This window comes from Dermochelys coriacea, chromosome 1 (assembly GCF_009764565.3).
Source record: "Dermochelys coriacea isolate rDerCor1 chromosome 1, rDerCor1.pri.v4, whole genome shotgun sequence".
NCBI classification, from domain to species: Eukaryota; Metazoa; Chordata; order Testudines; family Dermochelyidae; genus Dermochelys; species Dermochelys coriacea.
In genome coordinates this window covers 181,304,403-181,327,404 of record NC_050068.2, presented here as the reverse complement: position 1 = coordinate 181,327,404, position 23,002 = coordinate 181,304,403, and the positions used below count along the sequence as shown (strand labels likewise).

The following is a 23,002-nucleotide window of genomic DNA, read 5'->3' as shown; positions in this document are numbered from 1 at the left end:
CCAGGTGTCTTAATTAGCTTGCCTGTCTTAATTGGTTCTAGCAGGTTCTTGATTGCTCTAGTGCAGCCCTGCTCTGGTCACTCAGGGAACAGAAAACAGTTCATCCAGTGGCCAGTATATTTGCCTTCTACCAGATTCCTGTACTCCACTGGTTTGGGTCTGTCACTCTGTGTGTGTGGGTGTGTGTGTGTGGATGTGTGTGTGTGTGTGTATTATCTTACTATATGTTCTGTTCTATGCACCTGATGAAGTGGGCTGTAGCCCACGAAAGCTTATGCTCAAATAAATTTGTTAGTCTCTAAGGTTCCACAAGTACTCCTGTTGTGTTTTTTTTTTTTTTTTTTTTTTTGTTTGCTTGTTTGTTTTTTTTGCAGATACAGACTAACACGGCTGCTACTCTGAAACCTGTTTACTATATTTGAGTGCTGGCTATAGGGTGTGAAGTAGCAATTCCTGAGTGTTTAGTAAGGTTAGTTTAGTAATCTTTGTTTTGGCAAGACTATTAGTAGAAGTACAAAATATTTTCAGTGATTAAGCTAGAGTTCTAAGGAAATCCTTATACCGTAACTGTTAACAAACATTAGCCATTGCGTCTTGTCCTTAGCTATAAAAGTTGATAATGCCAGCAAGTATGCAGTAGTATCTGTCCCAGTTCATGTATTGTGTCAGCACAGGCTATCCTATGCTTTTCAGGATGCACTTTTCCTGCAATGATACCTTCATTAGAAAAGGATATGTATACATAGCACACTGAAACCTAGTTTGTGGGACCTGGGCTTGTGAACTTGATGTTTCCAAGTCAGTGCTTGAATGTTCACTTTGCATCGTAAACATAAGTTTACAGTTGTTGGACTCTGGTCTCATAATTGTGCTAATATGTCCATATTGTACTACATAAATCTTCTGATTTGGGTCTGTGGCTTAACCTGCATTCACACTGCAGAATGACAGGGCTTGGACTGAAGTTACAGCGCGGCTGTAAGGAACAGCAGGTCTAGACTCTGGGTCTGTAGATTCCCTGGGTGGCAGCCACCTCTGCATCACTACCTAACAGCTCTGTGCTTAGTAAATAAGCCTTATTGTTTTTGTGATATTTGTTAACTGTGTGTTTGAATAAAGCCATGGCTGACACTTTAAATGGCGTGTTAACTTATAATGTTCCCCTTTATGTAGTTCTTGATCAAACTTTAAAAAAAAAAAAAAGGCTGGGGTAGATGGAATGCTGAGAGTATTAAATATATTAATTCCTTTGGAACTACTCAAGCACATGTATTTTAATTACTTAAAATTATTATTAGTTAACATTTTACATCTTTTACAATGAAGTATCCCTGATGTGTGTTTTTTGGATGGGACAAACTTAGTTCAGTTGTAAATAATTGCACACTAAATTGCCTTTTAGAAAAAAAAATGTATTCCTCTGTTGCTATAATATACGTGATAACCTCTATCCCAAAAAATGCAAAGTTAAGTGGCTGACTTCCTCTGTTGGTTTGTAAAGTTTTTTTCCACTCTAGGAAGATGCAGTTGCTTTAATTATTTTGTAATATACAATCTCATTCTGTATAATAGTGCACTTTAACACAACAATTTTATCCCAGATCAAACTGCTGTGGTTGCAGTAGAAATGCCATACAAAGGATATTAATGATGTCACATGTAACATTGACTGAAAGCCAAATGAAACCGCTGCAATCTTCTATTTGACAGTGAATACTCTAGTTATGCATTAGGGGGAATATTTGGCTTTAGCCTTTATTTTCCAGGAATGTTTACTTTAGGCAAAATACCTCTCATGCTCAAAATTAGCCAGCCATATGTACTCATATTTTCATTTTAAAACGTGGTAGGTATCCTTTCCTCAGTGAGGAATGTGTGATTTGGTGAAAGGGGGAGGATATTCTGCTCTGGAAATAAATGGTGAAAGTTTGTTTATTTCTGTTGTTGGAAAAAAATGAGATTTTGCATGTGCAATATGTTTCTCAAGTCAACAAGTCTACATAAATAATAATTTTTAAAGGTGCATGGTCCTTCACAGTGTGTATGTAAACAGACAAATGCCTATGCTTCCACCATTTATTTCAATATGCAATTAATACTTGAAGTTGTGCAGTTTTATAAACTTGTTCTAACCTAAATATAGAACAGTAATTCTAGGTCTGATCCTTGTGTACCTAGAAAAGAATATGCATTTTGTATCTAATTAGGTGTTTACACTGTTGCTTTTTAAAATAGCATTCCAGAAAAAGTATTTTTGTGTTGTATGTGGTTGGTTACTTTTAAAAACTACAAGATTATATGTTTTAAAAGAGCAATCTAGCATCAAAATGCCCAATGGGCTATATTAATAATGGGTCTGAGTGTGAGAGTGAGGCTCAGGGAATGATCTCACTCTAAGCTAAAAACCCATCCAAATGTAAAAGGGTCTTGTTTTGCTTCTTAGGTGATCCTGTCAAGTACACCAGGTTCTAGTCAACACTTACTTGTAACCTTTATAAACCAGAAGATACTCAAGAATATAGCCTGCAATTTCTCCAAATAGTGAAGAGTCTGTGTCCAAGTCTTCCACATCCCAGACCAGGGAAATCCTCTGATGGACTTGTTAAGCAGAAATTTTAGCAGAAAAGACAACAAATGTCTTCCCTAAGAAACAGACTTTTCTTTGTGCAATATTTCACTTGCTGGTAAATGGGTGGGGACTGCTGTGCTGACTCTATATCTGTTTATCTAGTATAACATCCAGCTCCTTTATCTTGTTCCCAATACTTAAGTTCTCTGGTGCCCCAAGCAGAATATGGAGCACCTGCACAATAAATTGCCTCTATGAAATGCCACTTAATAAAGGGAGTGACTGTCTTCTACTCCAGCTTCAGAATGGGTCCAAAGTTTACTGTAATGCACTTTATATGGAAGTGATCAAGTCTCTAAGTGATGGTTGTGATTCTCTGTAATCAGTTTTTTTTCACCCTGAGGAGAGTCATACTCTTTGCTCAGAGCACATTGAAAATGACTGACTACCTTTTATCCTCAGTTACCCACGGTTTAATAAAACCACTCAAGTGTGCGCCTGTGACACAAATAACAGAAATGCCTCCTCATTTGGGGGTGCTAAGATAATCCTTTATCAATTTATTCTAGTTGCTTCCTCCAACAGACAAATAATACTATGGTCTTGTCAGGATTGAGCATCAACTAGCCAGCTCTCGTTCAGTCCACAGTTCATAGGTACTGGATTATTTGTGTAACTGCACTTAGATATTTTTTTTTCTGAGATTGGGACATGCAGGTCTTTATGCCCCAAAAAAGCTTCTAAGAGTTCACAACGGTTATTAACATGGGTTTAGCTCCAGTAGCATTAGGAGCATCAAGAGTTGTTGTGTAAACTGCGCTCTGGATGTTTATTTTTAATGCTGCTAGGTGTATTTGCTTATCCAATCAATATGGTATTAAGCTCCAGCTCAGTGCACAGTTCCATTGTGTTGTTTAAAATGACAGCAGCAGCTGGTTCAGGCAACAGTAGGGGTTATAGTGCTGTTAACAATGGTGTGGCTAAATCAGAAACAACAGGGTTAGGAAAATTTTTAGAAAATGCCCCTCGTTGAGAAAGAGCCCTACTGAGGAAAATCATTTAGTGTGAGAAGCTAGACTTGTGCTTTTTGATTACTTGTTAAGATAATTTGCCCTTTTTAGGAGACTCTTCTCGCATCTGCAAAGTTAACTAAATTATGTTTTCTCTTCAATAAAAGTGCCCTTTTCGCTAGAGCTAAGAGGTTTTTTGTATCTTTGCATAATGTTAAAAGTTAAATTGTCTAGAATAAAAGCTTAGAGCAAAAATGAATTAGATCAATAGTCTGTTCTTACTTCCTTCAAATATAAATCATTCATTTCAAGTTTTATAAAGCTGTGTAAAGATCAGAAACTTAAGTTGTTGTTCATTAGCACAGCCTATGTACAATTGCATGTTGAGAGTACTATGTGAGAAACAAATTTATTCTACATATAAAATATTTTGAAAAGCAATTTTACTTACCTGTTGAGGATTCTAGATGTTAAGGTGTATAATTATTAACTAAGAAGCCTATCCATTTCCTTAAATAAATATTATTCCAATAGCTATTTCAGATGAAAGCAGCAGAGTTGGGGATTGAAATGAGATGATCTCTTTAGAAGAAATTTCTACAATCCTATTAACCCAGTGCATTCAATTAGTCTATTTTTTTATATATGTGAAATTTGGCAAAAGCTAAATGATTTTTGGAATCTCCATGGTACTGAAATACAAAAAGCTGTAATGATTCCAAGTGCATGGTATATGGTTTGATGGTTAACTACGTTACTTATCTAAATGTGTCATACAGCAGAACTAGCTAAATGCCAAAGAATCTGGGTTAATGTGAATTTTAAGTATGAATCTAGTTTCTTTGAGCATTTTTCATTACATAATTTGATTTAAATAAGCCATTTTACTAGATTTAAAATTAGTTTGAATATTACGTTTACCAAGCCCATTTTATCACTTCAAAGTTGATTTTTGTAATACTTTTTGCATTCTCAACTGGTTTTTTTGGAAACCGAAAATTTGTGCAGTTCAAATAACTATTTGTTACCTTTTTGATTATAATGCCCCTACTCTACTTGCGCTACATTGATGACATCTTCATCATCTGGACCCATGGAAAAGAAGCTCTTGAGGAATTCCACCATGATTTCAACAATTTCCATCCCACCATCAACCTCAGCCTGGACCAGTCCACACAAGAGATCCACTTCCTGGACACTACAGTGCTAATAAGCGATGGTCACATAAACACCACCCTATATCGGAAACCTACTGACCGCTATTCCTACCTACATGCCTCTAGCTTTCATCCAGATCATACCACTCGATCCATTGTCTACAGCCAAGCTCTATGATACAACCGCATTTGCTCCAACCCCTCAGAGACAAACACCTACAAGATCTCTATCATGCATTCCTACAACTACAATACCCACCTGCTGAAGTGAAGAAACAGATGGACAGAGCCAGAAGAGTACCCAGAAGTCACCTACTACAGGACAGGCCCAACAAAGAAAACAACAGAACGCCACTAGCCATCACCTTCAGCCCCCAACTAAAACCTCTCCAACGCATCATCAAGGATCTACAACCTATCCTGAAGGACGACCCATCTCTCTCTCAGATCTTGGGAGACAGGCCAGTCCTTGCTTACAGACAGCCCCCCAATCTGAAGCAAATACTCACCAGCAACCACACACCACACAACAGAACCACTAACCCAGGAACCTATCCTTGCAACAAAGCCCGTTGCCAACTCTGTCCACATATCTATTCAGGGGATACCATCATAGGGCCTAATCACATCAGCCACACTATCAGAGGCTCGTTCACCTGTGCATCTACCAATGTGATATATGCCATCATGTGCCAGCAATGCCCCTCTGTCATGTACATTGGCCAAACTGGACAGTCTCTACGTAAAAGAATGAATGGACACAAATCAGACGTCAAGAATTATAACATTCAAAAACCAGTTGGAGAACACTTCAATCTCTCTGGTCACTCGATCACAGACCTAAAAGTGGCTATACTTCAACAAAAAAGCTTCAGAAACAGACTCCAACGAGAGACTGCTGAATTGGAATTAATTTGCAAACTGGATACAATTAACTTAGGCTTGAATAGAGACTGGGAATGGATGAGTCATTACACAAAGTAAAACTATTTCCCCATGGTATTTCTCCCCCCCACCCCACCCCCCACTGTTCCTCTGATATTCTTGTTAACTGCTGGAATTAGCCTACCTTGCTTGTCACCATGAAAGGTTTTGCTCCTTCCCCCCCCCCCCCCCCCGCTGTTGGTGATGGCTTATCTTAAGTGATCACTCTCCTTACAGTGTGTATGATAAACCCATTGTTTCATGTTCTCTGTGTGTGTATATAAATCTCTCCTCTGTTTTTTCCACCAAATGCATCCGATGAAGTGAGCTGTAGCTCACGAAAGCTTATGCTCTAATAAATTTGTTAGTCTCTAAGGTGCCACAAGTACTCCTTTTCTTCCAGTGTAGACACTTAGTGAAAGAGGAAGGCAACACATTTGAAACTGGAATGCTGTTCCCACCCTCCCCCCAAGCTTAGCTAATGTGAACATGTATAGTCATATATTACTAAAGACAAATTTATTAGGATTAAAAAAAGGAGATGTATGTGTGTAATGAGAACATTCAGAGTTACATTGATTAGGATTAAAATCTATTTTTCATAGGGCCTGCTTCAGGGTATACAAGTCAACCAGCAACTGCAGGGGTGGTGAGGAAATTTTCTTGTGGCCGGGCTACTCCACCACTATCTGCTATAGAACTTCTTGCTCCTTTCTCTGAAGCATCTGGTAGTGGCTCTGCTGTTGGACCACTAATCCAGTCTGAAATTCCAGTGTCACCATAGTCCGTTTCATCCTCAGCTAAATGTCTTTTCAAATTATCTGACTTGTTTCACAGACTTGCACTATGTCTCTGAACAAATGGGGACACCCTTGAGATGATCCTTCCATACCTGATCACCTATCCTTTGTTAGCTTCAACTAATATTAAACCATTTTCATTTACTCACTTTGCTACTCTTTCAAGCCCTAATGGTCTTGAAGTGCTATGGCACACCCATAGCAGCAGCAGCGATACAGACAGGTGGCAAGAATCTGTGAGCTGCAATCCCATTTAATCTTAGGAGGCTCAACCTAATCTCTGGTGACTGACTGAGAGCCCAGTCAGTGTTTCTATCTACTCTCTTCCTCCCCCACCTTGCTTTTTAATATGGTGATGAAGTGGAACCTGCTCAACAACTTGTCTCTCTGTGCAGGAACAGGGCTATGGTTGCTAGGCAGATAGCTCCTTAGGGCATAAGAAAGACACCACCATAGATCAGGACATAATCACAATATAGTCTTGGACTGGTTGCCAACCTGGTCAGCCTTGAAAAAGTTCAACATATGAGTTATTACTCTCTTACTCTGTTGAAAGGTCTTAATCTCCCTCCCACCACCATTGTCAAGATGGGTTCCAGACAGAATCCTCCTAGAAACGTGTGGGAGCAAATTACTTAATTACAAGCAAAATGCACATGTAAATAAATGCATGTGTAAAATAGAAAAGCAGGTGGAAAATGTTGACCTTCAGGCTACTGAGCTCCTGCAGTTTCAAGTAGTAGAGGCAAGGGTGTGGTTTTCCTACTTCATAGATGTCCACCTCTTGGTTGCAAAATCACATGTTCCAAGGTATTCTCCGAGGGCTAGGACCTCTATAGTACTGTTTCCATAGCCACCCCATTGCAGCATTACTCTTTCAGGAGCTCCCATTACTTCCCCGCTAATGCCTTGCTTAAATCCTACATCTCGGTCTCTTTCGGGAAGATTTTAAAGGTCCAGAATGTAAAGTAGTTCACACAAATTACTCTTGACAGCCTTAACCTGTTTGTTTTCATAATGATGATGCTGGGGGACAGGCACTGACTTTTCTTCCCCTCCACCTCTCCTTATCCCCAGATGTATGGGAAAGCCAGGGAGTCCCCACTGCAAGATGTGGAGTGAAGGGCAACAGTGTTCTTCTGCCCTCTTCCTGTGACAGATTAGGTCCACAAATAGCAGGTTTTCTTTTCCTTTTACCCTGTCCGTGGTAGGGACATTGCTATGGGCTTGTGCTGTTCATAAGCAACTCTGATCTATACAATATCACTCAAACTTTTTTTCTAGACTATAGAAGAGCTATATAAGAGCTAGGAATCATTATTAAAAAGGAATTTATGGAGGTAATATCCAAAAGAATAGCTGATGGATTTTTATTGGTCATCAGCATTTTTAATGGCAATAGTATTTCTGTTTTTCTGTTTGTCTGCAAATGGAGGCCCACATATAGCCCCTTCCTTGGGGGGGTGGGGTGTGGAGTAGAGTATGGAGGGTACATAGCTCCTGGCATGAAAGAGGGAAAAGAAGAGAGCTACAAGGAGCCCCAGAAATAGAGAGAGATAGGAGGTGGCACAGAGAGAGCTGGTGGGGGGAATGGAGGAATGCAAGGAACCCCTTGATGCGTGCAGTGTGCTCTGCCTACAAAAGCTACAAACTGTGAAACCCCCTAGTTTCATTTTTTGTTAATCTTCTAATACAGGGTTTCTCACTAGATGTGTTGCTATTTCTGTTCCATCTGCTGTGCTAAACCCATCTTTGCAAGGAATGATTACAAAGCTGCATTTTTATTTTATGTTCAAAGAATCAAGTACTGTAGAATGCCACAGTTGCCTTCTAGTTTATAGGAAAATCTGGCTAATTTTTGTTAACACTGCTATGCTGTATGAATTAACATGAGAATCTTTTCTCCTCTGGCGCTCCTATCATTGAGAACAGACTTCCTTTCTCTGTACGGGTGCTTGTGTACACATGAAATTATACTGATTTCTTATGTCTTCATTTCATTTTCTAGGTGGTGATCCGTAGTAAAAATGGAGAGATTCTCTACCGTATTTCACCTTGGGCCAAATATGTAGCTCGCGTAGATAGAAATGTGAATTATGATTGGATACACTGGGAACCACCACTGCCATATCTAGTAAGGCTTATTTCATATTTCAGAAGCTTTTAGAAGTGCATGCAAGGCATGTTTTATGATGTGATTTCTGTCATGTCACAGTCCTTTTATTTTTATTTTTTGGGGTGCATTCTAATTATAATGAGTTACTTTGCATATAGTGTATCAATATTATAGTTAAGCCTGAGAAGACATTTCCATTGTAAGCGCCTATTTTAATGCATTTACTGTTTTTTGAAAAAAATGTACTTGAAATCTACTAGTCTGCAGACTAAGCCCTAAAGCCATACTAAAAAAAAAAAAGATGTTCTGCTATGCCCACATGGACCTGTCCCCTGCGGTTTAAAGGAATATGTGGGAGCATACTCCTCAGTGAATGCTGTGTGGCTGATCAATTTACTCTTCAGTATTTTAATAATGTCCTATTTCTGTCTTTTTTGCTTTTGTTTTTTGCTATCTTGATTTCACTTGGTTATTCTCAAAATTGATCAGTGTCTTTTTTTCCAGTGTTGTCATCAGTTTATCTCTTCCCTGAGCCCTTTAAGTGCTGAAGTGTTAGAAATTATATTTTTCCCCCAGCCTCTGTTCTTAGCCTCTCTTCAGCAGCAGAATGAAATGAGTCTTACTCTTTTCAGTATCTCTGCTGTCTGCAGGGTTCTGAATAGCTGTAGTGAAAACTAACATGATTGGTCAGTTTTCACTTTGCTATGGTAGAGTCTGAACTTTGTAAGAAGAACACATGTAGGAATGGGAGTATCAATTATTTCCAGCAGCAATATCTTTGTTTTCAATCAATGAGGCAGTCATCCCTTCTACTCCTAGCCAACTGGATGATTTTAGAATCTTCTGAGACTTCTTATGCTGCATGGCAGACATCTTGTAGATTCAGGAGGAGGTACTGCAAGAAAAATCTCATAAATTACTAGATCTTCTGCCCTCCTCCAGGCATGTTAGGCTTGCCACGTCTGTCAATGAGGAGTTATTGAAACTAGTTACGAAGTTGTGGCAGATCCCAGCATCTGTGGCACCCACATCTAAGTAAGTTGATACATGTTATCAAGTTCCCTCAAAGAAATTTTTAAGGTTTCTGCATCTACTGAGTCTCAAAACGCTGGTGGTGATAGCAGTGAATGAAAGAGCCAAACAGCGATGGTCTCCAAATATGACACACACAGAGAAGGATCCTACAAACTTGATTTTTTCTACTAAAAAAGTCTATTCCCTAGATTGTCTCCAGATGTGCATTTCAAATGATCAAGATCTTCTGTTTAAAATACAAAAAGAAAAGGAGTACTTGTGGCACCTTAGAGACCAACAAATTTATTTGAGCATAAGCTTTCGTGAGCTACAGCTCACTTCGTTGGATGCAAGTTGGATGCTGTAGCTCACGAAAGCTTATGTTCAAATAAATTTGTTGGTCTCTAAGGTGCCACAAGTACTCCTTTTCTTTTTGGCGAATACAAACTAACACGGCTGCTACTCTGAAACCTGTTAAAATACCCTTTTCCCAGGTGAGATGGTTGTATCACAATTAATATAAAAGCTCCCATAGGAACACAGGGAGGAGCTAAAATCTGTAGTGCCGAAAGGACAGTTAATAGCCCAAACATAAACAATGGCTGCTTCATCACAGGGCTTCAGGGCTCCACTCTTGTGGAATACCCAAAGAGCCCAAATATCAACGGAGAACCTTCCATAGGTGCTATAGTAATAAAAATAATAATTTGAAGTTTGTGATCGATCAGTGTACAAACAGTTGAAGGCCTTTAATCATTAAAGGATTTTAGAGTCACTCTCGACTCATTGAGCATATACTTGCCAGCACCAAGGAGAAAGCAGACCACAGCTTCAGCCTGATGATGCTTTGGGATATCTAAACCTTGCTACAGTCACCACAATTGGAACCACAATGGAAGGAGCAAAAGCTCCAGTGCAGGAAGCCCTCTCCCACTGCATCCTTGGTGCATGGTGCTTCACAGCAACAAGTTTGATTTGATCATCAAGAGCTAATTAGAAACATTTCAGGAGTTATACCCCCTCTGTCCCCCACACGTGTGCGTGTGCATGTGCATGCGTGTGCGCGCGAACGCCCACACACAGACACACACTTAATGACCACTTTCATTTTTTTAATTGTTGAGGAATCCTGGAACCAGATCATCTCTGACCACTGAGTCCTGAAAACTATTTTTAAAAAAAGGTATTTTATCCAGTTCCAGGCCCATACTAGCCCAACGCGTCTTCCCTTTTCTTTTCCAGGGACCTCTCTTACAAGATGCTGTTAAATCAAGAATTAGATACCCTTTTGCAACTTGCAACTCCCATTAGTTTTTATTCCCAAAGAACGGAGGTTGGCATCTGATTATAGACTTTGATACCACAGCAGATTCATCCATAACTACAAGTTCAGGATGCTAACCCCGGCCTCAATTATCCCCTCATTAAATACTCAAGATGGATTTGTGGTTCTCAGCTTTGGGATGCTTCTTTCCGTCTGTCCATATACCTAGCACAAAGAGAATACTTCAGTTTCATAGTGAGGGACTGACTACCAATACATGGTCCTGCCATTTAGTCTTTGCATGGCACCAACACATATTCAGCAAGAGTGTAGCAGGCACAACCCACTTAAGAACACATTGCAGTCTGGTATATTCAGACCTGGACAACTGGCTGATCTGGGTAAAATTTTCCCAGCAGCTGATCAATGACCAGCTTGATTCACATTGTCTTACGGCCCTTTACCATATAGGGGCTCCAAATGAACAGGGGAAAATGCTCATTTTGCTAACCCAAACTACAGAATTTATAGGAGTAATGTTAGATCTGAGGTCAGCAAGAGCTTAGCTACCACAAGAGAGGTTCCAGGCAATAGTAAGACTCATGAATCATCTGAAGGCTCACCCTGCAGATGCATCCTTCTTTGGTGACATGACCTTCTGCACCCATGTCTCACAATATGCCAGACTTTACCTATGTTGTATGCAGAGAAGTAGAAATCCATGTATCTATACATAAAGCACCATATGGATGTGATGGTGGAAGTCCTGCAAGAAGTCTTCTCATTATTAGGTGGGTGGAAGGATGAGTTTCACACCCTGCCATCCTTTCCTTTTACTACAAAGTTCTATACTACCTGGATTCTTTATTGATGAAGGAACTGAGAGGCTGTTGGGCCTACTTCACCATGTCCGCAGGTGTGCGGGGAGGCCAGGGGGACATCTAGACTGCAATCATGGCCCAAAGGACACTGATGGCCAAAAATCCCGTCTTCCTCCCATGGGGCATATGTGGACAAGAATTGGAATGCATGTGGACAATTCATCTCAAAGAGCCAGAGTAAATAACTATTCTTTTCCCCCTTTCTTCCCTCTCCTCACACTTTTTATTTTTTGGCCACTGAGTGCAGGAAAATATTTGTTGGGCTTTTTTCAACCCTCTTTCAAAAGTTTTATTTCAAAAAACTTTTCCAATTTGGAAAAGTTCAGCTGACAAAAGGAAAATGAAATGCAGTGACTTTGCCACCCTGTAACCTTTCCCAAATTTTGAAAAATTTTGAAAAAAATATGGGTAAAAGTTTGTATTTGTGTTGATGCTGGTGGTAGTGAAAACTTTGGACATGAGTCCTTTTTGACATTGAATGCAATAGAATGAAAGGAAGGGATGGCGGGGAGAGAGCGAATAAATTCAAAACTTTTTATCCCAACAAATTTCCTGGGGGGAAAAATATCAGCTTGGAATACAAACTCGTTATCTGTTTTGTTTTTTTTTTTTTTTTTTTTCCCCAAGAGGCTTTTTGACAACTCTGGTAGTAACATTTGAAAGGTTGTCTTTCGAACTGTACTTAATGAATGCTTACATTCTGTAAAACTCAGTTCCACTCAGCTGGGAACTTTTCTACCTGATATTGACAAAGGAATTTTTATGTCCTGCACTAGACAGAAGAATGTGCTTTACTTAAAAAAAAAAAACAAAAAAACAAAAAACCCAAAAAACGTTTTTTTTCCCCGATTAAATTGAGCGGATCTGACTAAGAATACAATCAGCAGACCAGTTTTCTGTGTGCTGTTTTAAAGTCACTTTTTCACAAAATCAGCTCATTGGTGCAATGAAGTTATGGAAGTACTGACCGTAAGGGTGTCAAGTAAAGAGTGGAAGAAAAAAAAATCAAAGAAATTGATCAATTTCAATATTGGAGTAATTTTTTTTGTATTTACAATTTTAATTGCATTAATCTAGAGGGAATATGTTGCATAACAATTGTCTTACCTGATTTTAAAATGAATATACTGGTTCTTTTTTCTCTTGTGTAAACAGTGTGTTTATATAACAAGATTGACATTCTCAGATGCTATGCTTTAATGACAACCATTTTCTATTCAATAGCGCAAACATCCTCAACCAAAGAAACCAAAAAGCTTAAGAATTTATGAATCTCATGTGGGAATTGCTTCCCCTGAAGGGAAAGTTGCTTCTTATAAAAACTTTACGTATAACATACTACCTAAAATAAAGAATCTTGGTAAGTAACATGCTTCTTGGTGAGATGCATATGGAGAGAAATTTGTAATGAGTCTCTGCTCGTATTCGCAAAAAGAAAAGGAGTACTTGTGGCACCTTAGAGACTAACACATTTATTTGAGCATAAGCTTTCGAGAGCTACAGCTCACTTCATCGGATGCATCTGATGTAGCTCTCGAAAGCTTATGCTCAAATAAATGTGTTAGTCTCTAAGGTGCCACAAGTACTCCTTTTCTTTTTGCGAATACAGACTAATAAGGCTACTACTCTGAAATCTGCTTTTATTGGAAAAGATAATGCAGTGTCTGGGGGTGTGGGAAATAAAGCTTAAATGTACTATAGGAATTTATTTTTAGGTTACTAATTGCTTTCATTAAATAATGAAATGAAATGGACAGGAATTAGGGTATATGGATCAAAGATGCTCTTACAGTTTTAAGTAAAATTTCATTCCTTAGAACTAGATAAATATTTGTCATTTACTTACAGTCTGAAAACAAACCTATATTAATGCCACACACTCATTACAAATAACTGAAAACAGATTACTTGCCAATGTACGAGCTGCATTTTTATTTTTTATATATGTATAGGAAAAATACTGTATCTAGTTTTACTAAGTTTACTATGTGAAGTATGATAATTTTAAAGTGATAATTTGAATGTTCTAGTATTACATAGCAATTAACACGAGCAGTTCTGTTTAGGAAAGAATTGTGGTGCATTATTGTAACTGTATAGGCTGTAGATGAAATTGTTGGAATGATTATCTTTTAAAAAAAAATATATCTTATTTATATTAAGACAAATTTTGGTAAAACACAAGATATAGCACTATTAATCAGTTACTCTTACTTTGCTTTCATGACAACTCTGTAAATATCAAAAGTGCATCTGAAGTTCAGGACATGCAGATTGCTGGTGTTAATTTCACTTCAGAATATTAAGATTATATTTGCATATCATTTATTGTTGGTTCAAACTGATAGATTCAATATATTTGTTCATATGTAGATCACCTGAGAAATTGACCTTCCCATTTTTGATGGGAAGGTCATACAAGTATAAAACGTTAAAATGGCTTACTTTTAAGAAAGACTGAGTCTGTGGTTAATTATTAATTGGACGTTAGAGATTTAGAATCAGATAAAATAAGGAAAGAGAAGCAGTTTAGACATATTTGAAATACTAGAAAAGTTAATTGTATATCAAATTATTATTTAGACATGTAACTGTGGGATTTTTTTTAACAGGATACAATTGTGTTCAGCTGATGGCTATTATGGAACATGCGTACTATGCCAGTTTTGGTTATCAAATCACAAGTTTTTTTGCAGCATCAAGGTAGGCTTTCTAAGGACTTATACGCACCTTTCACTTTTTTTTGTGGTTGGTGAAATAGTATTTAAATGTAGATAAGTAGCACAATCTAATGCACTGTAAGAATTCTGGCATCATATCCAGACCTTGCTTTGTATTGAGGTTTTTTTTCTCCTAATAAATCAAACCAGCTGTCTATAATTATCAGTTCTATATAAAATATAATATAATTTAATTTAATATAGTGTAAAATATAATAGAAAGGTCATGAGAAATTTTAATTGGCAAAGCGTTTTGATCCCAGCTTCTGCACTTTAGGATCTCAGCTGTGTGTTTTTAATCCATAGAATCTGTTGTGCAAAATTGAGAATTCGCACAAATGATGTCCAGTGGATGTGATAAATAAAAGCATCTTTAAGGTGCTTGTTCATAACAGGTATTGCTTAATCATTTTGCTTTACAAAAAGGGTAGTCATGTAATGAAATGACTAGTTGCACATCCTATAAGAATTAAATTTATTTCATACTCATAGCAGACTGTATTTAGATGGCTTTGAGGCCCATCAGCTTGTAGAAATAGGTGATGGATAAAGATAAATTGTTCAAGAAAATGAAGGTAAATTTGAATGTTATGTTTAAGCTTCATCAAGAAGAAAAGTGACAAACTGAAAAACTTAGGAAGCTTTAATTGGTTTTATTTAGCTGAACAAACTGCACATTGTATATTGAGACAGCCTTTGATGACTTAAAAAAAAGAAGTGAACTCTAATAATGGCACCAAATAAGTAAATGTCGATAACAACTTGCAAAGAGGTGGCAAATTTTGGGCGGGGGTGTTATTTCGTACTCATATTTTGAATCCATAGTCATTTCCATGTCATGGATTATTTAATTCTAATCATATAGAAATTTGTGAAGTTTGTATACTAAATAAGAAAATAGTTTACATTAAATATGAAAAGTACAGGTGCAAAGTCTGTTAAACTGCTTAAAAGTAAGACTGTAAAAGTTGAAATGTTTCATAAATATCCAAGACTAGTTGTTTTTTTTTTTTTTTCTTTTTCCCTGAAGTGATTGGAGGAAAAAGCTCAAATTTGGGGGCAACCCTATTTTTTAAAACTTTGAACATGCTTAAATGATGACTTATAATTTAGTCAGCATATAGTGTACTGTTTTGTTTAAATGTCTTTATCGTCCGTTTGTATTGCACAATTGCTTCTCCAACCGGGGGGAATTGTGACTATCGGATGATTGATCATTCCCACTACATGGGAGTTCCCTAGTAAATTACGTAAGCTTTTATCTATTAACTCTATGAATGTATAGTTTTCTGCATAAACCGTACTCAGCCTTTTTTTTTTTTTTTTTTTTTTTTTTTAAAATTTAGGTTACCTCTGCCTAATGCATTGTATTTTCATGTTTGCAGCCGTTATGGAACCCCAGATGATCTGAAGGAATTGATTGACGTTGCCCACTCATTGGGAATTACTGTTCTATTGGATGTTGTACACAGCCATGCATCAAATAACTGTGAGGATGGTCTGAACAAATTTGATGGTACAGATTCCTGCTTTTTCCATTCCGGTCCTAGAGGAACGCATAGTCTTTGGGACAGCAGACTTTTTGACTATTCAAAGTATGTACAAAACCATGTAGCAGTTTTTAATGGTAATTATTTTTCCTCAGTTATACTAAAAATCAACAGGTTTCAGAGTAGCAGCCGTGTTAGTCTGTATTCGCAAAAAGAAAAGGAGTACTTGTGGCACCTTAGAGACTAACAAAGTTATTAGAGCATAAGCTTTCGTGAGCTACAGCTCACTTCATCGGATGCATCCGATGAAGTGAGCTGTAGCTCACGAAAGCTTATGCTCTAATAAGTTTGTTAGTCTCTAAGGTGCCACAAGTACTCCTTTTCTTTTTACTAAAAATTGAACGTTCGCCAAATTAGAACAGTTGTTCTATATAATAGATGCAACAGTTTGCATACATAAAATGTATTGTGTCTGCAGTCTAAGGGCTTGCCTAGATGGGGAATTCACAGGGAAGTTAGTGCATAACAGCTATGGTGTGAACTCGGAATGCAATAGTTATTTCACACTAACTCCTAACTTTGACAGTGGATTCAACTAAACTACACAAAGGTGTCTTAGCCCTGGTCTACACTAGTGGGAGAGTTGACCTAAGATACGCAACTTCGTGTAGCTGAAGTTGGCGTATCTTAGGTCGACTTACCTGGCCGTGAGGACAGCGGCGAGTTGGCTGCTGTTGCTCCCCCGTCGACTCCGCTTCCACCTCTTGCGAGCTGGAGTTCCGGAGTCGACAGGGAGTGCGTTCGGAGATTGATTGATCTCATCTAAATGAGATGCAATAAATCGATACCCAATAGATGGATCACTACCCACCTGATCCGGTGGGTAGTGAAGGCCTGCCCTTACTGTGGAATAAGAATTTCCACCCATGGAGCTTGTGCAGAAAGCTGTTGAGCAATAGCTATTCCACACTAGTTATTCAGGGCTTTTCCCTGTATAGAGAAGATCTAAGTAATGCTCTACATTTAGTCTTGTGGTGTTTATGCAATTATACATTCTTTCTTACCATAACGACTGTGTTCCTAACAAATCATTACTACAGCTTAAAAGTTTACATTTGGTACATATTTTGTTTTCTCCTCCCTCTGAGGCAGCAAGGATTAGATATCAATACATAGTAGTCATCTTTTTTCCATATTAAGCTGATTATTTCAGTGATGTGGCTGTGGGAAAGTTTAGTTGCACGAGTGATAACCACAAATCTCACCACTTTCCGAGAAGAGTTCCATAGGCTTAGGCCAGCTGCAATCAAAACTCCTCCTGTTGGTTCCATAGGTTTTATGCTTTGAGGTTGACAGTGTCATAGTTTAAGGATTCTAACAGTCTAGGGAGGTCACTGTTTCAGAGGAAATATGTTGGTAATTTAGGCCAATCTCATGAAGAGCCCTGAAGACTGAGGATTTCCATATGGTATTGAGTGAGTGATTGGTGTAACGTGATACATAACATAAGCACTGTGCCATTAAATAGGATGAACTGTTTCTATCTTACCTTCTGATTAGAATAACTTCTTGGTAATTAGACCTTAATTAACAAATACACTTAAAATTAATGATGACAACGGGATGTATTGTCATTACTGCTAATCATAACTGCTTGGTTTTACAAGACTTGCAGTTACTCTCTAAACCTATATTCAGATTACTTGAGTCACAGTTTGCTATGACCCATCTCAAAATTTTAATTTCAATACATGGTTACATATTATGAATATATGTTAAATATTGTATCTAAATAAATGCACTAAACCAATTTCTCCAGAACAAGGCAACTAATTGGCCTTTCTAGAAGAAAGGTCCAGATAGTGGAACTTGTATGGAATACTAAAGCTTACTCCTCTATTTCAGATTAACATTTAAATCCAGTTTGAAAGTGTCATATTCCTTCCTTCTTGCACAGTAGTTCATCATCTCTTAATTCCACTGGAAAAAAAGGACGTGATCATTTCAGGTGCTTATTTCACTTTGAATACCTTTAGACATTACTAGAGGTGACATTAGTTCTACAAATTTGGTTATTTTTTACATGTTTCCTGATGTAAATGTTTCCATAGCAGAGTTCAGCAGACCTACAAATGGATTGTGACAAATCATCTCTAATGAACTAGCTGGGGTGGGGGGGGGAGGAGTTGAATAATTAAGACTTGAGGCCAGGGATGAATTAAATAGCTCCTTCCAGAAGGGAACTTAATGCCTTCCTGAAGTCATGTAATGACACAGAGAATATGCTTATATTTCATGCTTGTATTTCATACAACTTGCTCAACTTTTAGTTTGGTTTTCAACATGTGTTGCCTCATACAAGTTAGAGCTTCAAAGGTTAAGCAAACTTTGAGACATTCTCTATGCTCTCACGGGGAGGACCCCTGTGGCTTGGTTTGTTAGCTAATGGGTAAAATTTAATATTCTGTGATTTGTTTTCTCAACAAAAAAGTATCTCTAGTAAATCTTTTTTTCCAAAATTTTGTGTGTTCCTATAGGTCATAACACCATGTGATGAACTGGCTTTATGGCCAAAATTTCCTAATGTAATCCTACTACTTGTAGCAAAGATATTTTGCCTCAACCGTTATACTGGGAATTTATAGCAAAGATTCAGTGTCAAAACATTCAGTACTTGACATGGTTTAATTTAGATTATGCAGAAAAGGTTGAAGGTTTCCTTATATGGGAGTATGTCTTGAACAAAAGCAGAGTGGGACTAGAATCAAAGTTTGAGTCTGTCTAAGACCTGTCTTATTCGGCTGTTTCAGGTGCTGATTAATTATAAGGCATGTTAACATTCACACTGGTACGTGAGTGGATCTAATGTCCAGAACAGGCATGTGTAAGAACAGTTGGGAGTAGACATGGACTGCTTACAGGGCTTCAGACTTCCATTTCTATTTTTAAAAAAAGAAAAGAAAAACAGTTGAATAACATACTGAAGTTTTACTTGCTAGACAGTCTCTTCAGTCTTCTGTTCATATAAACTTTTCTACTATACAGTACATGTCCCAAAATCTCTCTTCTCTACTGGGAATAACTGTTAAATCTACAGCTACTCAAACCTCTAATGCAACGAATGCAAAATTTATTTCAGAATCCAGAGAAACTAGTTCTGTGCCATGAAAGAGATTAAGAAGCAGCTGGTTTATCAAACTAATCCATCTGGATTTCAGTTTGAAAGCCAGGACCAAAAGAAATATAATTTGTCTCACAAGGTTTCAAGATTATTCAGTTGGGTAGGAGGGTGACTGTGAATGCTAAATATAATAGAAAGTGGCAAGGATCTGTAGACACTTCCATATAAAGCAAAACCAAGGGATTTGTACCTTGCGTGTCATTTTGAAGTCTCTTGGTCTGATTGTCCTATCACTTATTTTGGTTTAAATGGAGAGTCACTTTAATTAAATCAATAATTACATAGGTGACCTGTTTTGAATCTCCAGAAAAAGTGCAATGTATCTTGGAATTCACTTTTGAAAGCTTAGAGTTGAAGGGGACAGAGAGCACGGGGAAATGAAAGGAAGAACTGTTCTCCTGTGACTGCAGGGGGAGGGAAGAATGGGGATGGCAGGGGTGAAAGTAATTTAAAGGACTTGCTGGTACTCTGGAGTCCTGAGGAGGGGGCGGGGCCTCTACCGGAAGAGGCAGGGCCTTTAAATCCCCAGGCCCTTTAAATCAGGATTTAAAGGCTCAGGGCAAGGGCTCTGGTAGCAGCAGCTGGAGCCCTGAGCCCTTTAAATTGCTGACAGAGCCCCCCAGGTACAGCAGCAGGGCCCAGGGCTCTGGCTGCCACTACCCTCCAGAGCCCTTTAAATTGTCCCTGGAGCCTGTTGCTGGAGCCCTGGGGTAGTGGCGGCGGGGCTCTGGCGGCTATTTAAAGGGCTCGGGGTGGTAGAGGCAGTGGGAGCCCCGGACCCTTTAAATAGCCACCAGAGCCCCGCCGCCACTGTGTTTAACTCATCCTGTTATCTAACTAGTGAAGACAAGGCAGTTTGTAGCTTTCCCATGGGTTAGCAGGGCACATTAAAGACTATGGGAGAGTATCGTTTTTACCTAAATCTGCTAATCTGTGTGTCTGTGGCCTTGTCTTCACTAATAAAAAAGTGATTTTTTTTTTTTTAATCTCAGGGTTACTAATATGTGAGCTAACCAGATGTGAAAAAACGTGGCATCACTCCACATAGACAGATTTTAATACTTGTTCTAACAGGTTAGTTGATCAGTATTTTAGAGGTGTTTAAAAATTCCCTATCTTAGGTGCAAACATGTTTAAAATATCTAATTCAAATGTGTTAGTTTACAGCTTTTTTCCTAGTCTAGTCAAGGCCTGAGAGTGTGGCTTGATTTTTTTTTCCTCTGTATTAGTTGTTTCCTCACCATTCTTCCTAAAAGTTAAATCTTTGGCTCTAGTCATGTGACCTTTTGGGTTTCTGTGTTGATTGTCGGTGTTAACATTTTGGCTTATTTTAGCACACTCTGGGCCAGATCTTCAACTGGTGTAAGTCTGTGTAGCTCTGCTGACTTTGCTGCAGATGTGCTGATTTACATGAGTTCAGGGCCTGGCCCTATAGGATTAATACTTTAGCCATGCTGGCATATAGATAGGGTTCTACCAATTTCACGGCCGTGAAAACTGTCAAGGACCGTGAAATAAGCCCTTCCCTGTGAAATCTGATCTTCCCCTGGCTGCTGGCAGCGCTCCAGTCAGGGGACTCATAGCTGCAAGTCCTGGCTGGGCTGGGGAGGGACAGGACTTGCCTTTCCTTGCATGGCAGCTCTCCTGTTATGGAAAGATACCCAAAGCTTCTCAGATATGAATTTATTTGTTTTAAATCTGCATCCTGTTTTTTGGTAAGTATTAATATCCACATTTCTAAATTCAGAACACAATTTTTACTTCTCAGGTGCTCAGATGAATTGGTTGGTTTTTATGGTAAAAACTCTGTTCAACTGCTCTACATTTCAAAACACTTTGGTGGTCAAATCCTGATGAATTATTTGGGAACACTTCTGGTGTCCATAACAGCAAACACCTTGTTAGAAAAGTGTGCATTTTTTTAAAGGAACACTCCTTTAATATATGTGCTAAAATGTTATGTTTTTAAAAACTTGGTACCATTTTGTAAACCTCTTCTGATACTGTGCTAGTGATTGTGGCGCTCTACCTAATACATCGAAGAGAAGGCAGCATGTCAAGACGATTCTCTTGTGTAGCATTGAATTCTCAAAACCATCTTTTGAAGCATACTCTTTTTCTCAACTTTTCAGTGCTCTTTACTTAGATACAGTTAAGAGTCTTTCAATTGCATTTATGTGGTAACAATGACATCCAGTGGCAGGTCACCTTTATCATAGGTGTGTATTCCTTGGGGATATCTTGAACATTATATCACTGACTGGATTAAAGGTGATGTTCAGAATAACTATCAACCCATCACTGAATTAATAAGTGTGCTGAGTTAATAGGTTTTTGGAACAATGTAGAGTCGAGAGTCGTTACAGCTTTACTCAAAGGAACTATATGTTCTGTTTCAAAAGTATAGTATAAAATCATACAAAATGTGTTGGGGTTTTTTTTCCTGATTATTTTTGGAAAGTTATATATTTGGTGTGGGAACTTGAAGCTTTGGATTAGTAAAAGTTGCTGCTTTAAAGACTAAAGGCTTAAAGTAAACATCTATGCTGTATCTTTTCCCCTATTAACGTACTACCTAATTTACATTGAGTACAAATGAGTATGTATGATTTAAAAGCTACAGTATGCTACTTTTTTTCACTTTGATTCCAGTAGTCAGGATTTCCTAAAATGCATTAGAATCTCTAAATCCTAATTTTGAAACAAGGCTAAAGTGAAATGAATGGTATTTGTATGCATCTTTTCTGTTTTGTTTTACATAATGAAAATGAGCAATTTATTTGCAGATACGTATTTGTGGACTTAGCAGCGGGAATAGCAGCTAGGACTAAAGGCCATTTAGTCTGGACTAAGAGTATTGTTGGATCTACCAAAAGAAGGAATGATGTACTGCAGCTTTAAATTTTTATAATGCCCTAACCATTAAAATAATACACAAAAAAGTTCCATCCCTGAACATATGGATTATAATATATGAAAACTACATATCCCTGAAAGAATTGCTTTAATTTTTAATGCAAAATCTTGCTGTTAGAAGCTTATTTTGTTATGTGGTTTAAGTTTAGATTGATATGACAACATAGCCTTTAAAGCCACAGATGCTCTTTAACTTAGAAGATCTTGTGAGAACATATAATTTCCTTTGAAGTATCCAGTTTTCTTTATTAACTCCCAACTTGGCAAACACAGCTGTGTGCGAAGTCTCTCAAATATAGCTGCAAAAACTATGATTTTGTGATAATTAAGTGATGTACTGATACATTGAGAAGTGGCATTGAAAAATTACATCCAATTTTCCTAAATTTTAAAATACATTATGATGGTCGCTGCTTTTTAAAAATTAATTTAATTAAGTAAAGATGCAGTAGCATCTTAAGTAGGAACACTTTTTGACAAAGACCCAATGTTCACTGCAGACATTTATTCCTGATCAACCTGATGCTCTAAATGCAAACTTGTAACTTCCAAAGAATTTTGATGTGAGGAGTACAGCAGATTATACAAGCAATTATAAGGTGACATGCCTATTCTGAATAGTGATTATTAATGAAAAGAGTAATTAAAATAAGTACTTTTTCATAATTGGTATTTTTATTTTTTTATTGCCTCAGCCATCTTACTGTAAAAAAAACCTCACTTTCTGTTTAATATATGTGGCATTACAGAAAAGTCATGTTTCAGAGAATAATTAAGCAATGAGCCTCTTCTGGGGGAAAGATGGGAAAAGGGGCATAAAGATGATTTTCAGCTGTGCTGAGCATCTATTGACTTTTGAACCAAGGGGGGGAAATCTCATTTGCTGTAAAATGGTATAGCCATAATCAACAGGTGGTTTTCTTTTCTACCCACTTACCACTTCTAAGTGTATGCAGAGCT

At 37.9% G+C, this 23,002-nt stretch overlaps 1 protein-coding gene across 6 annotated transcripts in view; it reads left to right on the top strand.

Annotated features, from left to right (window-relative positions):
* The window catches only part of GBE1 (1,4-alpha-glucan branching enzyme 1), a 274,774-nt gene that overhangs the window by 101,929 nt on the left and 149,843 nt on the right, over nucleotides 1-23,002 (top strand). For 5 of the 6 annotated variants that reach the window (XR_006279482.1, XM_043509617.1, XM_038403530.2 and 2 more), the window contains exons 4-7: nucleotides 8,469-8,594; nucleotides 12,960-13,095; nucleotides 14,348-14,438; nucleotides 15,841-16,050. Coding sequence is in view for 5 of the 6 variants with exons in the window: in XM_043509617.1 (XP_043365552.1) it covers nucleotides 8,469-8,594; nucleotides 12,960-13,095; nucleotides 14,348-14,438; nucleotides 15,841-16,050 (563 nt within the window). In the remaining variant the exon portion in view is untranslated. The remainder of the gene's footprint in view (nucleotides 1-8,468; nucleotides 8,595-12,959; nucleotides 13,096-14,347; nucleotides 14,439-15,840; nucleotides 16,051-23,002) is intronic. The other variant, XM_043509634.1, reaches the window with a different exon arrangement.